Raw genomic sequence first — 17,161 nt, 5'->3', positions numbered from 1 at the left:
TTCATGCGTAATTGTTTCGCTTTTACGCCAGGCGTACGTTACTTTTGTTTCTAGATCTTTCTAGTAAGTTCAATGGTGCCGCGAAAGCACACACGTAAGCGCCGCGACACCCAGCTAGCGTTATAAAATCAAAGCCGATTAGTTTTTTCGCAAGCAAGATCAGTTGACGCAAGATCTCTTAACTCACCGTAAGTTGACGCAAGTTTTTTTACGTTTATCATTGTTCTGGTGATCAAGGCAGCACCAAGGTAATTATTTTTTAGGCCATGTTAGTTTTTTTTACATAAGCCGTTTGTATTTTGACTCGCTCAAAATGTATTTATATTCCGTTATTTTCGCAATCTAATTTGTAATTTATTTGTACCTTTTATTTAGTAAGTAAGTAAGTAAGTAAGTAAGTAAGTAAGTAAGTAAAGACTTTATTTAAAGAGGGTAGCTCTCAGGGTAGTTCTCAGGGTCTTTATTAAGGTGTTTGTAAAGAATTTTGCTGCATTACTTTGCAAGCTGGGGTCACTCGCTTCGATCCCTTTATTTGACAGCAAGTGAAGCAGGAGAGTCTAACATAGGCTTTTTCAATCGCGCTTCAGCCACTATTTTTGGCTCAATCCCGCCCCAGTCATAATGTTTGTTTCGATTATTCTATCTGGTTAGAGTCGCAGTTTTCCACACAACATCCGTATCTTGTAATTTTCCGTTTTTCATACCGCATCCCACCGTCAATTTTAAAACTGTCCTTCATCCTACCTGTCGACATGATCAGATCTCTCTCCCGCCGAAGTATTTTTTTATCCCGCATCCTGCCATTAAAATTTCTACCATCCCGATTCCTACCTCCAATTTTACTCTTATCCCGCAAACTGTCAAACCTATGTTGGACCCTCAAGCGGGTCAACAACTCTCTTCACGATTACGTATATTTTTTAGGTCCCCATGACAGCGTTTATCTATTTTCGCTCTATTTATTTCATTGTTTATGCATGAGCGTTTGTGTAAAATCACTGGCAAACATTAAAATTATAATGGAATGTCTGTGATATTGCTGAAGTGACTGACAATAAATAACATGCCCTGATGCGTTTTGTATCATTTTACACTGGCTTCGACGAAACTATGATGACGCGACCCCGTTTCTCCTACAGTTTCGTTTTCTTGATGTTCATTTCTACAGGTAAGCTTTACTGTTGTAGATCAGTGTTTTCCCCGGGGCTTCAAAAAACGAAACCTATACATTTTAACCGGACCTGTTTGATTTTACACGGTCTGCACCAACTGCTGAAATGTCATTGTTGTGGTTCACTATTCACGTAAAAACGGAACGTCAGGCTGTTCGTTATAACAGCCTGCTTTTAAACAGTTTGTTCACGTTAAGGTCTGAAAGGCTGAGGATCAAATCTTCGTTAGAATGTAGCTGTTATTTACCAGGTACTTCCTATTTGAATGTCTCCATGCGCATCTCTTCCTTGTGGCTGGCATTTTCTGCGTTGTCATTGCGCAATCAATCAATCAATATATTCTTTCACGTGGTCGGTACGCTTAGCTAAAAAGCTAGTTTACAGGTACGCCACGAAAAAAAGAAAAACAAAAAAACAGAAATTATAAGAGCCTTATGAAGGTATATAAATTTAAATAAATTAAGATTAAGAACTAGCTAATATTAGAATATAAGAATTCACAATGTAGTCACAAGTAAAATATATATATAAGAAAATATGAACATTAAAAGCAGTAAAAATTGATTAAGGATAGATCCACTTCGCACTCAGAGTCCCGTGAGATCTAATGTTTTTAAGTTGTTTTTAAAAGTAGTTTACGTTTGTATCTTTCGAGACTCGTCCGGTATAGCGTTCCACAATTTCGATACAGCGTATCTCCATGATCTTAAACCAAAAGTTGTTGATTTTACTTTTGGAAGGTCCAGTATTGTGGTGCCCCTAAGGTTATAAGTGGAGCACCTTACTGTTATAAGATCACGTAAGCTTGCTGGTCCTGCATCGCTGGCCAGTATCTTGAAAACAGTGGACAATATTTTCGCTAATCGCTGTTTACGAAGACTTGTGAGACGATACGCTTACAAAGTTACGCATAAGGCGAGGACTTATCGCTAAAAACACAACGGAACGCTCGCTTGTTCACCATCTCTAACTTGTCAGCTGACTTCTTATTACAGAAGTGCAGAAGTGCCACGTTTCGGAGCAGTAATTAAAGTGTGATAGAATAAAAGCTTTGTAAAGATCTCTTCTAGTCTCAAAAGGCAACAGTTTCTGAATCCTTTTTAATACAGCGATCTGTTGACTGACTTTTCTACATATTTTAGCGATGTGCTTTTCAAAATTTAATTTCTCATCGATTGTCACGCCAAGAAGTTCCATTGTGTTGGATATGGGAAGCTGTGGCTCTTCACACTTAAAAACTGGCTCATCAGTTCCTTTATTTTTTCCCAAAACCATCGCCTGGTATTTTGAACTGTTCCTCTCCATACCATTTCGCGCAAACCATATATCAGCACTGATAAGATCACTGTTGATTGTTTCTTCAACTTTGGAGAGTTCATTGTCAGCGTAAAAGATTTGAGTGTCGTCAGCGTAAGTGGACAGAGTGCTCTTCTCAATAACATAGGAAAGATCGTTCATAAAGATGTTAAATAATAAGGGGCCGAGGATAGATCCCTGTGGTACACCATTCCCTCTTTAGTTAACGATCAAATAGGAAACAATTTCCGTGTTGTGGTTTAGAAAACAGATTAAGTGTTTAGAAGAGGTTCATAAATCCACGGGAGAACATTGGACTGAGGTGTGAGACAGAAAAACACTCAATTTAAGATGATTTCCGCAAAGCATTCGAGCAATAACGCAAAAATTAAGTTGCCAATTTTGAATACAGTTAAGAAGAACTTAGCGAGACTTAAGCTCTCAAACTGACCCTGCGAGAGAAAATTGAACTTGAAGTTATCCATATTTCAAATAAAACAGACGTTTCGCGTTAGTTAAAAACACAATAACATACGCTTTACGCATTCTTACGAGGTTTGACATTAACTATCTCGAGCCTGGAATGCTTGAGAATTTAATCGAGGGGTCACGTAGAGAAATGAACTAAAGTGAGTTGTTTTAATTAGTATTTCAAAAGTTACTGTGCTGTGAGTAGATTTTTAGTAAATAATTTTTGCACTTATTGCTCGAACTTTTAGTGGAATCCGCCTTCAAGTTTTCGCAGATTTGTCTCGATCTTTAAAACTCCTTTAAGAAATAGGAAATGTCGCCCGCATTTCATGGCTAGAGTTAAGTTTTCAGCCGCCGGTTAGAGTTTACCTGATTACTCAATGAAGCGACGACGAACGGAAATTAAACTTTAAATAGAACAGCCTTGTGAATAACTAATATTGTGAAAGCTGTAATCTAAGTGCCAAAAATTCCTTGAAGACTAAAGCAACAGGATGTTTTGTCGTTCCTGTTGACGTAACAGTAAAACTACTCGAACTTCACTCATTTTTGCTGTTAATTGTTTGTTATCTTGATCGGCAGTGCGTGGCATAACACAGTGCCCCGCTCAAGGAATTTTCAAGTCTTACACATGTCCCAGGTTCTTCGACCCTGCTGAACGGACCCGTTGTTGTTTTTGGAATGGTCCAGCATGCTGTCTGCCCGGAGGTACTACATGTAGAGACAACGCCGCTTCCGTCCGAAATTATTGCCCAGGCCCAAACGATGGAAAGAATGATAAAGTCTGCTGTACGATTAATAACGAGGGAAAGTGTTGCAGGTAAAGCCCCGTTCAAACGTCACATATTTTATTTAATTTTAAGGTTACAGTCACTCGACGACAAACATCTGTCGCATCTGTCGCACACTACGCCGGAAAAATTTGAAACCGGAGGATTCACTCTGAAAACGCGCGCATCAAATGTTTTCCGTCTTCACTATGCCGGAGAAATTTCAAAACAATCGCCGGTCATTTTGGATCTGTGTTTGAGGAAAACTCGGTCAGGGAAATCACACGAATTAGCGGCCAAGAGTGTTTACTTGGACCATTATCTAGAAAAAGTACTTGCAAATTGCCACTGAAGTAAGGACGTCAACTGCACGTTTAGGTTCCAATATCAAATGTTAGCAGATTTTCAAGTTGAAAACTGGTGAATTTTCCAAAGTTGTATTTGTTTTTAAAGTTAACATATGCAATCCAATCTGAAGTATCTTCACAAAAAAACACACTGCTCAAACGTCCTCTGACATGTTAATAAGGTAAAATGACTTACCGATAACTCAGAAGGTAAGGACCAACCCCAAGTGTCCGTTTTAGAGCGACTTCACTGTATTAGAAATGTAAGTAAAAATATTAGTCTGTAGTATTTGGAGAGTCTTTGCACATTAATAACAGATAATGCTGTTCTTTCGCCAAGCCTAAATTCAGCTTTTCTTATATTATTTTCGGTTTATTTTCAGCGTTGGGCTCTTGGCTGCGATCCTAGGGGGAGTTTTTGGTTTCGTTGTTCTAGTTCTACTTGTCGTGTTCTGTGTGTGCTGGTTTTCGTCGAGGTGTCCGCTGAACAATTATAGAAGCAGAAGAAGGCAGATGCAAAACACAGCTGCTGCTCCTCCCCCTACTGTATTTCCACGGTGGCCCCCCGGAAACAACTGATGCCCTGGCTGATCGCTTCGCCCGGAGTGGATTCAAGGACGGTTTGCTATCCGGGAAATGGCCCAAGAATTTGATTTAGTTTGATTTAGTTTTCCTTTTGGCCAGTTGCTCCACATTTAAGTAGTATATTTGTCAGGCTTAAAATACAGAGGCCTTCAGAAATAAAGAAACTTAAACTGATCTATGTGATTTCGAGTCTCAATTGTCCCATAACACGGCCTGTTTCAAACAATCGTTTGTGCTGCTCCCGGTGGAGGGAGGGGTACTCTACGTGAAACTTTTATACGTGAAGGCTGCGTCCTGAGGTCCAACCCGGCCCCTCGCCCTTTTGTATACCATTTTGGCAGGAAAGTTATCCCTTTCATCATATAGGCGAATCTTTGCTGACGTCATTGTTTACATTTTTCCTCATTAGCATACGACTTGACTCATAGAAGCCGTGGCCGTATATATGACCTAAATGCAAAAGTTGAAAAAGTTGATTAAGTTGAGCAATTTGTGCAATTTTCAGCTCTTTGCAAGCAATATTGAAGGAAATATCAGCCATCAAAAATTGCGAAATTGCTGTGTGGCAAAAAAGTTAATGAACCATACATTTCTCTGTAAAATTTCGAATTTTTAGAAGAGAATTTCTCTGAAACCATTCCGTTTATTGGGCTCAAATTTTCAGAGATAAATGAAACTGTTATGCCCTTTCAATATTCAGAGTGTTTCTTTTATTAGCGTCATCAGATAGCGATAAGCATATGTTAAAGTGTGAACAAAGATTCGCCTAGACCTCAACTTGTGAAATCGCCACCCTTTGATACACCTGAAGCCTGAAAGTGGTAACCCTTCGGGCGGTGCCTACCCGTATGGGTCATTATAGGGAGTACCCCTCCCCGGAGGGGTGTTGCTGCAGTCACCTGTGAACGTAAAAACCTGTTTAAAAGGATTTTAAACACCTTTCCAAGATTCAATCTGAAGACGTCCAAAGAATATGAAGATTTCAGGTAAGCTGTTCAGTACTTCTTTGTTGTTCTATGAGTTGAGTATGTGTTTGATTAACCCCATTCGCTAGTTATTTTTTTCTTCTATTGAACGGAAGAACAAGATACCCTCGAAAAAGAAATGTAACTTGTCGAATAACGAGTTTACTGAGCGGGCCCGGCGAACCAAACCGAACGAAATCGAACTCGGATCTCTCTCTCGAATCGGACTCTGTCGGACTCCATTCATTCGAGATCGTTCGATTGTTTGCGATTGGTTCGGCAATTCAACACAATTGCTCGAACTCCAGCTTTTTGTGAGTTCGATTACCGCACTCAATAGAACCAGCCGAACTAAACTGGTTTGATTTTGTTTGGAAAAAAAGCATAAGTATCTCTCGGTATTCGTTCAAAGTCCTTTTGAGCAAAATCTTTTTGCAAATGTTTGCAAGTTTCATTTTAGTACAATCGGCAGATAGTTAGGTAACCTTCATGCATGAAGAATACATTCTGAGTGTTCTTTTTCAGTGTTAATCACATGTGCCACTCTTGTGCTAAGTTTAGACGGTCAATATCGCCAAGTGCATGACCACACTCATAATTCGAAGCATTTTTTCCTTCTTTTTCATTGGCCGAGAGCCCACCACGTGACCTGCATATGACTGCCTAAAATTATGGTCTGCTCATGCGTAATACCGTCCAAATGTATTTTGCTGCAAATAATATTTTGCTCATGCGTAATTGTAACCACGCTCTTGGATGAAAAATGGCAGATCTCTTCCCTGAACTCTCAGAGAGTGAAGTAAATATGAAAACAAACTCGGTGATCGAATCAATTATTGAATTCGGTTATCGCAAAATATCGTGATTTGTCAGTGTCTCGCAGATCAGTTATGCTTTTCGTCTGCCTGGGTACTCGTGCTGTCATGTTTCATGATCAGTACGCGTAACTTGGAAACTTAGAAAGTGGCGATGCTATCATATTCGAAGATTGCCCTAAAAGTTATCTCAGGATTTTCGATTTTTCGAGGCTGGCCAGCGATCCTTAATATTTCTCAGACCTTCCAGTTAGTTTACTTTGTGACTTTATCACTCTACACTACAGTGGTCCTGCGATAGCTCATAGAATTAATATCAAGGTTTCATGCCTCGACTACAAAAGAAACTATGACGATGCAAAATCTTCAAGAGACTTCCGCTTTCGTTCTGTAATATTACTGACTACTGACATTTTGCATCACTTTACGCTGACTTCATCAAAACTATCATGGCACATTGTCGTTTGTACGACATATTTGCTATCCTGATTTTCGTTACCACAGGTAAGCTTCACTGCTACCGATTTAGTTTTTTTCTTAATGTTATCCTTAATGAGCGAAAAAAAGAATGCAAACTAACCGCTCATTACGAACACCTCCACGCAACAGCCGGACAGTTCAATTAGTCTCAGAGACAGCAGAGTAACCAGCCACAATGCAATAATCTCTACGTTTATAATGCGGACACCTCCATAGTACACACAATTCTCTTCCAGGCGTTCAGTTTATTGGGACTCAGCGGGAAAAAACAGCGAAGTGAAAAAAGGAGAGAGGAGACTTGGTGGGCTATTTTTTGCCCTTTGACGTTTGTAACACTCATAGATATTCCACTGTATTCTGGCTGTTGGCGTGTGCCGATCTAAGTACTTGATTTAAATCTCTGCTCATTATCTACCTGATTACACCGAGTTTCCAATGCTTGTGTCAAGTCTTCCGCTCAGACTAGAACTGTCTGTCCGTGTTGTGTTGTGTTTTGTAGGTTTCCAGCTCGAACTTTCATACGTTCGAAACATCAACTCAATATTCATGTGCGAGGCACGGTGACGTTATAGCGTTTACCTCGTTGGACCCCAGGTCAGGCAAACCTGGGACGTTCCAGCGTAAGAAAATTTTTCAAACGATTTTTAGTAATTTTAATTTTACTTGTTGTCTTAGGGCATTGCCTAAACCTGAGGGATGCAAATCACGGTATTACGATCCTAATCAGGCTGCTGGTTGTGTTAGAAGCGAAGCCGAAGAATGCAGCGTCATTCTGTCAAGCGAATTTGCTCAGTAATTTTAAATTGCGGATAGGTCTAGGTAATGGCAACAACCAGTTAAGAGTCACGTACACTGATTGTGCGGTATGCGCAGGATTTTTGCGATTTTGCTGTGCCCGGCAACCTCACCCCCATACAATATCCTTCCTCTATAGCACTGGCTGAGGTCATTGCGTTGTTTTCTTGTGCTTAACCCTCAAAGTGCTTCTGTTTCTCAATCCAGTTATTATAAATAAAGTCTAATTAACAATTAGATTGCAGCATTTGCATTAGTATAATAGTAGAATTCGATCGGATATAGAAACTTTAAAAAATGCTTGGGGGGCGGGGGGTAGCCGGCGCTGGGTCAGCATCCCATTCAGGGGGAGTAGCAATGCTCCTAATACGGCTTCGTGTTATAAAAAATCAGATAAGATCCAACGTGATGGGTCAATCGGCCCAGGTGCGACTAAAGCTTTTTACTCGGCACAGAAAAGCTCGACAAACTGGTTCCCGCACTTACATTGTTTGTAATTTTTGTTGTGAACTTTTCGTGTTTTTGATCGGCAGTGCGTGGTCTAAATATCACAAGATGTCTACGATTTAACAACGATTCGTACACGTGTCCTAGGCTGTCCGACCCTCCTAAAAGGACACACTGTTGTTTATGGGATGGTCAGCCTGCTTGTTGTCTACCAGGGGGCTCTTCATGCAGCGACAGTCATGCTGATAAGCGAAGCTATTGTCCGGGTCCTGACCATGGAAGTGAACGGACCCACTGTTGTGTATGGGATGAACAACCTACTTGTTGTCTGCCAGGAGGCACTCCATGCGACGACACCAGTTTCCGAGATTACTGCCCAGGCCCCAACGACGAAAAGGAGCATGCAGACTGCTGTGACGATGATAAAAAGTGTTGTACGAGGTAAGACCAAATTTAGACGTTTAATGTCTTCTGTGTCTAAAGACGGTCCGGTAAATACAAGTTCTAGATGTCCGTTTTTCATTCAGAAATTCACTAAGGTGGCGCCCAACATCCTGACCAAGGAAACAAATCGAGAAAGCCTAGTCTTATAACCGACCATAGTCCTTCTAGTTTGTCTTGATTTCGTAGAGTTCGCAAGCAAAAGCAATAACCGCAAGAGATTTGAAAAAGTCTGAACGCGTGTTCGAAAAAATATCTCGTAGCCAAAAAATAGTGAACGGTGTGTGGACTAACTGGCATTTTTATGATGTCGTGTCTTGACTGAAGCCAGTTTCCTTGGACTCCTTGGAAGTTTCAAACTAAGATTTTTGAAATGTTGAATCTCCTTTCCAAAAGGCTGTTTTCAAATTGCTATTACCCAGCAGCACTTGCTTTGTTTTGGACAAAGCATGCGAATTTGGCTGCGTTCGCTCAGAGTTCCCAGAGTCTTCGTGGCTTGCTTAGTCCAGAATTTCTTTCAGGCTTTAATTTCACAACTATACTTACATTGTGTATATAACTGCGATGATCAATCATGTCTTCATATCTTTCTCCGCAGTTCAAATATATGATCTTTCATGTATTCATTTGCTTTGGTATTCTTATCATTAGCTTATCATTTACTAATTACCCTCCAATTTGATCTTTTTTCAGAAAGAACAACACGACCAGCTGGATCATATTGGGTGTAGCTCTTTTCATTATTGTAGTCAAGTTTTCGTGGAGTGCTTTTTTAAAAACGCAGGGTGTGAGTTTGGTTTGAGTTGTTAGCGTTTGTAAACAACATGCAGTAAAATAAGTGCTGTGTAACTTAACAGCATTGTAAGCGTTCTTTTGTGTACTTTTTTGTTTGCTGTAAGTGTGTTTGATAAGCCTGATAAATTCAGTAGGTCCTCAAAAATGTACGCACTGTGGACCCCCCGATAATCGTTGAACCTTAGCTCAATCGAACCTAGCACTTACTCGACCCAAAATAGATTTCCTTCACTTTTACTGCAATTTTTAATACTCTCAGTACACTCTTTTTGTAAGAATGTCCTTTGCAGATATTTGCAAGTTCCCTTTCAGGACTGGCCCTCGATCTATTCTCCTTTCTGACAAAGCATTTCAGTCCCGTCTCTCTTAGCAGGCGGAGACTAAGCGCTAGGAAAAGATAGCTCTGGACACACATCATTGAGAGTGTGGATCGGGTCTAAATGAAGGCTAACAACTGACAAATTCTTCGGTAAATGATAGCTGAGACTCGAGTTCTGCAAATCTTACTGACATTTGAGAATTTCAACTATAGCTGAGCAATTACACAACATTTAATTGATGACTTAGATTCTAGCATCCCTGACCACACCCTTATAATCTGATGGATCAGTTAGATTCTTGGACTGATATGTTTGCAAATTCGACCCTGGTAATATAACACAAGATTTGTATGAGATGCAGCGTGCATATATCTTCTTTAATTAATGATTTGTAAGTAACTGTTAATAATAGTTTGTACGTGTTACTCAAGTATCGTAATCATCTGCGTATATTGTGTATTGAAAATTGAGTAAATAAATGATATTTTAATGCATCTCATGTATAGATTAATTTATATTTGGCCCACCAAACTTGTTTATAGCAACAGTTACTGAACAGTAGGAGTACACTCTCTGATCAACGTTATACAAATTTGTTTATGAAAGAAAGTTTTGCATCCTTATCAGTGGACGAGCACGGATATTTCGATGCGTCTTTTTAAACTCTGTAGATAGTAATAGACACAAGAAAAGAAAATTCGCGAAAGAAAACATTGTGCCATAATTAATTTTGACTGCGGGCGTAGCCACTTAACGTCGCTTGATGAAGTTTGTCGTGTGTTTTGCTTAAGTTTGTGACTGGTGAGTGGATCGTACCCAGTTTCATGTCAGTTCTGGCCTTCAAATTCACAGCAGCAGAGAACACCTTACTTTACTTCTTTCCCTCCAAACTCTCGATGCAGTCTCTTGGTTAAACCTGATTTCAGTTATTATTAAAGAAATTGGACGCGAGTAGAAGCGGAAACTTGTCACATGTACAACATATAGTAGTTATAATACGTTGATAATATGTGAATAAATATGTGAATAAAATGAATGAAAATCCGAACTGTGATTTTCTTCTTACCCGCATCCACAGCAGCTTTTCAGCAGTTGATGTCCCGCCAATTTTCAAGTCCCTGGCTTCGTAACGACTGCAACATAAAATACAGTGGAAGCCCCTCGTAAGCGGACGCCCTCGAAACGAGAAAAAGCTACCTGTAACTGGAGCTGGCGGCTCACGAGAATAGTTCTCGTAAGCGGCCACCAGAATTGTTAAGGAAAGATGGCCACCTACGGGAGCTTGATCCAGCCAACAATAAACATTGGGAATGAAAACATACCACCAAATTTTTTTTTGGTTCGTTTGTTTTATTGCCTTGTGCAATGCCGCGATAATGGCGATAACTGCATGTACACAGTACTGTATACTGCGGTACTAGGACTTGCCCTTAGTGACTAAGGAAGAAATCATAACTACGGCCGGCAATTAACCGAGCATTAACAGTCTCACTGTAACAAAATGCAGTGGTACAGTTTACAAATGTTTATAAGTATCTTTCAAAGTCAGGCCCAGTTCCTTTCGAGTGTCCGCTTACGGGAGCTTTAAAACAAAGGAAAAGACTCGATCGTAAGCCCTCCAAGTGTCCACGGCCGCTTACGGATGAGTAAATACAGAGTTTGTATGGGAGTTCAAACGGGGTTTTGTGAAGGCGGGCGTTAGCAGAGCTGTCCGCTTACGAGAGTATCCGTCAACAGAGCTTCTACTGTATCTCGCCCAGTTCACTATCCCCTCCATACACCCATGCACCTTCTTAGTCTCTTCTGAGCTTTAAATTTTAGAAAATTTAAGGAGGCTCTGAACCTACTCCACAAACGTTTTATAAACTTTGGAAAACGTTGCATCTTTGTCATGGAATTGATTGTAAATTAATATTACATAGATTATTGTAACCCAGTCCCTGCCTACATAAATGCCTGTATGTAATTTTATCTCTTTTTTTTCTTGTAACCTCATTGTAATTCATTAACTTGCGATGATGATGATGGAATTAAACTTATTATCATTATCATTATCATTATCATTATCATTATCAGCATTATCATTATTATCGTTATTATCGTTATTAGTAATGGTAAATGGACCGAGTAGAGTACAATTCAGAGAGTAATCGCGCGAGTAATTTCAAAATCGGACGAGCGTGAAGCGCGAGGCTGATTTGAGATTACGAGCACGATTACTCCCTGAATTGTACGACACGAGGTCCAATTACTAATTAATCGTATCTATAACAAATTTCGGAATGAAAAATGTCTTTTGAGAACTTCTTGTAAGTGAAAACGTCTGTAACGCTTTTCAAAAGTGTTGAAAACTGTAGGAAACAGTGCGAAGGAAGCCATGAAAGCACGCGTAATTGACTTGCGAATCACGTGGGCATCTAATTACAGGTGTCCAATTACGAAAGTTCAAATTGGATACCTGTAATTGGACACCCAAGTGACCGCGCGCCGATTACGTGACAAATAGGCACGTGGAGAACCAATCACGATCGAGAATTTTGTTATAGTTACGATTATTATTTTTATCATTATTATCACAATTCAATTACAAAAACTCGGGGTCACTGAGCTCGTTTTCGAGTTATAAGTACTTAAAACCAAAATTGAGGGTGTTTCCAACAGGTTGTAGTGTTGTTATGGGAACCTGGTGTCAAAAATACTGCTATTATTGGTTCACCAATGACTGGACATTTGTGTGATGCTAATGTTGTAGCATTATTTCATAAAGAGTCGTAGCATTGATCCATCAAAGTGTAGCTTTTGGAAAAGTACTGGAAACGGTTGCCAGCTACTTTAAGTACTTTTACTTTCTAAAATTGTCGCTTTACAGTCGTCTATCGGTAACAATGTGATGGAGCATATATAATTAATAACATGCTCTAATGTCTTAGTTCATAGTTATGACGATGCATAATCTTCAAGAAACTTCCGCTTCCTTTCTGTAATATTACTGACTGCTGACAATAATATAACACGCCCTGACGCGTCTGCATCACTTCGCGCAGACTTCAGCAAAACTCGCAGTGATGGTGCATCGTCGTTTGTACGACATATTTGTTACCCTGATTTTCGTTGCCACAGGTAAGCTTCACTGTTACCTGTTCAGTTTTTTCTTAATCTTATCCTTAACGAGCAAAAAAAACCCAAAGTCTTGAAATAACGAACGCAGATGAATTTTTCAGTTGCCAAAAGCTGTTTATAAAAACCTTTACATGGCTGTACCTCGTGAGAACCAAAACGATAATTTATCCTTTGAAAACACAAACCTTCCTAGGTAAAACGAGGTTGGACTGCAGGAAATAGAAAGACCATGGACTGGTCTTGACTAAGAAAGATTGTTTTTTAAAACTCTAAAACTGAACGCCAAAGGTAAATGCACGGGAATTGGGAATTAACAGCAGAATTTTATCTACATTTTTGGTCCACACTAGGAAAAGAAATAAAATGGTTCAAAGGTTTATATAAACAAGCTTTAACCAACGGTGATCTTAATATAACCCAGAGACTACGGCATAATCAAAGTTGTAACCAAGAAACGAACAAGATAAGCTTCACCTGGAAAACTGGAGACCAAAATCCCTAGCTTCTTAAAATTGACTACAAAATAGCAACCAAGACTATAGCAGGTAGCAAGAATCTTGGCTCCAAAGTTCTTCCCAAACTAAACCATGAAGACCAAACTGGACATGTTAAGTCCGAAACATTTTCCATAATATTAGGCTAGTCGAGGACATAATGAAAATAACATCCTTAACTTAGAAAATATACCCAGTATGGCAATTTTCATCGATTTCAAAAAAGCCTTCGATTCATGTAGACCGGAATTTCTTAGCTAAAGTTCTAGACGTCTTTAACTTCCGTCCCCAACTTCGAAAGTGGGTTAAAACGTCTTATATTGATATCAGCAGCTGTGTTATTAACAACAGGCACGCTTCGGAATTTCAGTTTTACCCTACAAAGAGGACTCAGACGAAGTTGTTCTCTATCCGGTATTCTCAGGGTACTGTGCGCTGACATTTTCGCGCAAGTAAGCAGAAAAAATAATAACATCAAGAGAATGCAAATCTATGACAAGAAATACAAAATATTTCAATATGTGGAGGCTACTATCGCTTTCGTGTCTGACGCATGGTCGGCGGTGAACCTTTTTGAAATATTGCACGTCTCTCAGGACGTTTCAGGCTAAGAATTAAGTAACTCCAAAACTAATGGAATGTGGCTGGGATCATGCAAATATAACGCCTCGACAACTTTTGATAATTATAGTTTGACATCCAGTACCTATACACGAACTATTTCTCTTACAACGAACACATATTTTTCAAAACAAATTTAAGCAAAAATTAAATCCGATAAAGAACCGTCTAAAATCTTAGCAGTCAAGAAGTCTTACCATACCTTGCGGAATAACCATTCTTAAAAGCATTGCCCTCTCTGAGCTTGCCTATAATTCATCTGCATTCATCTTCTCCTTGGATTTTGCTCTCAATTTGTTTGGAATAAGAACTTAAAATCAAACACAACACAATGATTGGTCCGAAAATGAAAGGCGGCTTAAACCTGCCAAATTTCCTAATAATGAACAACTCTCTTAAAACTGGGTAATACAATTCTTTCGATCACTGTCGGGTACGAAGCGAAGATAACCACACTTTCACTGGTATATTTCTTCTGGTTTACTTTTGCTGCGAGACGACCTCAGTTTGTATCGAATCGACTTCATATGTGTATCGAATCGTCTTCGATTTATATCGAAACGACTTTGTATCGAAACGACGACCATGAACCGTTGACCTCACCGTTTCATTAAAATTGAAGGTTGGCAGGAGTGATCAGTGTTAAAGACATCTTTCGTGAAAAACAACTTTTTTAACTTCCCGTGACTTTGACCGCAAGTTCGCAATTAAAACTAATTTCCTCACATAAAATGGCCATGCAACTCAATCCCTCAAAAATGGATTCTCTTGTTGAAAGCCGGTCTACGAAGAGTGCAGTACACATCTACGAATTCAAAATACGTAGGAAACTGACGTCATGGTGTCTGCCGAATTTTTGCGGTATTTTAGAGCTGGATACTTCAATGTCTCCCTCTGGCTGAGGTTATTCTGTTGTTTCCTTGTGCTACACAAGAAACTGCTTAACCCTCACAGTGCTTCCATCTCTCAATCCACGTATTATAAAAGGGCAATGGCGATAAGTTAAGGAGACTTTAGAATAAGCTGCTGGGGATAGCCTGCTGTGGGTTTGCATCTCATCTAGGGGGGAGTAGCAAAGCTCTTAATACTGCTTCATACCCGGATGAAAACTAAGTCCCGCAGAGCAGACCGGTTGACCCGAATGGGACTTGAGCTTTTTTTACTCAGCAAACAGAAACGCTCGTAACAATGTTTCCCGTACTTTCATTTTCCTCAATTTTTGATGTGAACTTTTCCTCTTTCTTGATCCGCAGTACGTGGTATAAAGATAACACGCGTGCGATGTCTAGGACCTTACAACGATTCGTACACGTGTCCTGGGCTGTCCGACCCTCCTGAAAGGACACACTGTTGTTTATGGGATGGTCAGCCTGCCTGTTGTCTTCCAGGAGGTTCGTCATGCAGCGGCAGTCATGCTGATAAGAGAAATTATTGCCCGGGCCCCAACTATGGGGAGGAACGGACGCAATGTTGTTTATGGAATAGCCAGCCTGCTTGTTGCCCGCAGGGAGGTTCCTCATGCAGTGACAGTGCTAATGATATCCGAAATTATTGCCCTGGTCCCGCTGATGACGGGAGTAATCGAACCCACTGTTGTGTATGGAACAGTAAACCTGCTTGTTGCCTCCCCGGAGGTTCTTCATGCAACGACAGTGCTGATATCCGAAGTTATTGCCCGGGACCTGACGAGGGGAATGATCAAACGCACTGTTGTGTATGGGACAGTAACCCTGCTTGCTGCCTTCCAGGAGGTTCTTCATGTAGCGACAATGTTAATATCCGAAATTATTGCCCAGGCCCCAAAGATGGGAAGAACGTTCGCTTCTGCTCAGAGAGTAATGGCAAGGTATTTTGCAGGTAAGGCTCGTGCCGAATTCAGTTCAATAAGTCAGCTAAACAAAAATATCCGAAATACAACGAAAAGCACAAGCCAGTGTGGTCACCGTTCATAGCTTCCATTCGCAATTCACACCCCGACAAGTACGGTAAAGTGATGTTCAATTTTTCAGCTTTCAAAAATTTACGTGAAATCTTCGGGTGATATTCGGCAACCTTCGGCAAATTGCTCACAGTATGGTGAGCTCGTTAGCACTCTCAAACTAGGTATTTAACAAGGATTGCGCACTTCTTATGACTAATTATGTTGTTTTCTTGTTTAAGCAATGCACCCTTTTGGATCACAATCGGAATTGTGTTGAAGTTCGTTGCTGTTATCGTTCTGGGTTGTATTTGTGCGATCTGTTGCCGATTTTTCCTATGCCCTAAACTGTAGTACGACATGTAAATTTAATAAAAATTTCCTGTTAACTCAATATAAGTACCCTCACCTTAAATGTAACAAAAGTAGGCGCTAATTGTAATAACTGAACCCCGAGAGTATTCCCCGAAAAATTTGGTTGGGGTGTGCGGCTCGCTTTCCAAATTCCTAACCCTAATTATGACCAAAATCTGCAATTTTCGTTACCCTACTTATCACCTGACCAAAAAAACCGATACCCTAGTTATGACCGTTGCTGCTGAAACAGTTGCCCTAAAAATAATTTTTTGAAGGGCTTTTGTTTATGGTCTTATCGATAATGATGAAAAAGTAGCTTCTTCTAAAAAAAACATACCCAATTCAAGACTAGAGCACAAAAGCCATACTCTTTTCAAGACCAAAATGGGCAAATCGACACCCTATTTAGGATCAAAACGGCTGAAAAAATATTCCCTTTGGGGCCGCACATGCCTATATGACCCATATAGGGGAGTACCCCCCGAGGATCTGAACAAACACTAATTTTCTAGTGCCATTTACACGCCATCTTGCCCTTTGTTTACTCTTCTTTTTTTTCTCTACGTAAATTACAATATAATACAATAACTTCCTTTATATAGCGAGTATATACAAAACTCTATATCGCTTTTCAGTCATGAAAGTAAAAATAAATATAATAATTTAAACTAAATTAAGTATAAACTTTAAGATAGAAATAATTATCTAAAAGCAATTCTGAAAAGATGAGTATTTAAACGCGATTTAAACGCGGCGACCGATGGACTTAAGTTAATTTCAAGAGGGAGATCATTTTATAGTTTGGGGGCAGCAACTGAGAAGGCTCCGTCTCCGTAAGTTTTTAGACGTACCCTAGGAAATTGCAAAAGATATTTTCCAACAGATCTTAAACTCCTTGGTGGATTATGGTGGACTAAAAGAACAACTTATCAAACGGCACGAATAATGCCTC

General features: G+C 39.9%; 2 protein-coding genes and 1 long non-coding RNA gene across 3 annotated transcripts; all 3 read left to right on the top strand.

Moving 5' to 3' along the window:
* Window positions 1-436: 436 nt before the first annotated feature.
* LOC145479573 (uncharacterized) lies at window positions 437-5,276 on the top strand. Its single transcript, XM_081457970.1, has 3 exons — window positions 437-1,168; window positions 3,522-3,759; window positions 4,440-5,276. Exons 1-3 carry the CDS (start codon window positions 1,072-1,074, stop codon window positions 4,633-4,635), a joined length of 531 nt encoding a protein of 176 aa, XP_081314096.1. The 5' UTR covers window positions 437-1,071; the 3' UTR covers window positions 4,636-5,276.
* A 2,319-nt stretch (window positions 5,277-7,595) lies between these two features.
* Window positions 7,596-10,216, top strand: LOC145479572 (uncharacterized). The gene is made up of 2 exons (XR_014048434.1): window positions 7,596-8,584; window positions 9,278-10,216. It is a non-coding gene; the product is annotated as an uncharacterized LOC145479572 (long non-coding RNA).
* Window positions 10,217-12,215: 1,999 nt separating this feature from the next.
* On the top strand, window positions 12,216-17,161 carry LOC145479570 (uncharacterized). Its single transcript, XM_081457968.1, has 3 exons — window positions 12,216-12,819; window positions 15,188-15,791; window positions 16,095-17,161. The coding sequence occupies exons 1-3, from the start codon at window positions 12,765-12,767 to the stop codon at window positions 16,204-16,206; spliced, it is 771 nt and encodes a 256-aa protein (XP_081314094.1). The 5' UTR covers window positions 12,216-12,764; the 3' UTR covers window positions 16,207-17,161.

This window comes from Orbicella franksi, chromosome 2 (genome assembly GCF_964199315.1).
Source record: "Orbicella franksi chromosome 2, jaOrbFran1.1, whole genome shotgun sequence".
In the NCBI taxonomy this organism is placed as follows: Eukaryota; Metazoa; Cnidaria; class Anthozoa; order Scleractinia; family Merulinidae; genus Orbicella; species Orbicella franksi.
This window is presented reverse-complemented; position numbering and strand designations above follow the sequence as displayed.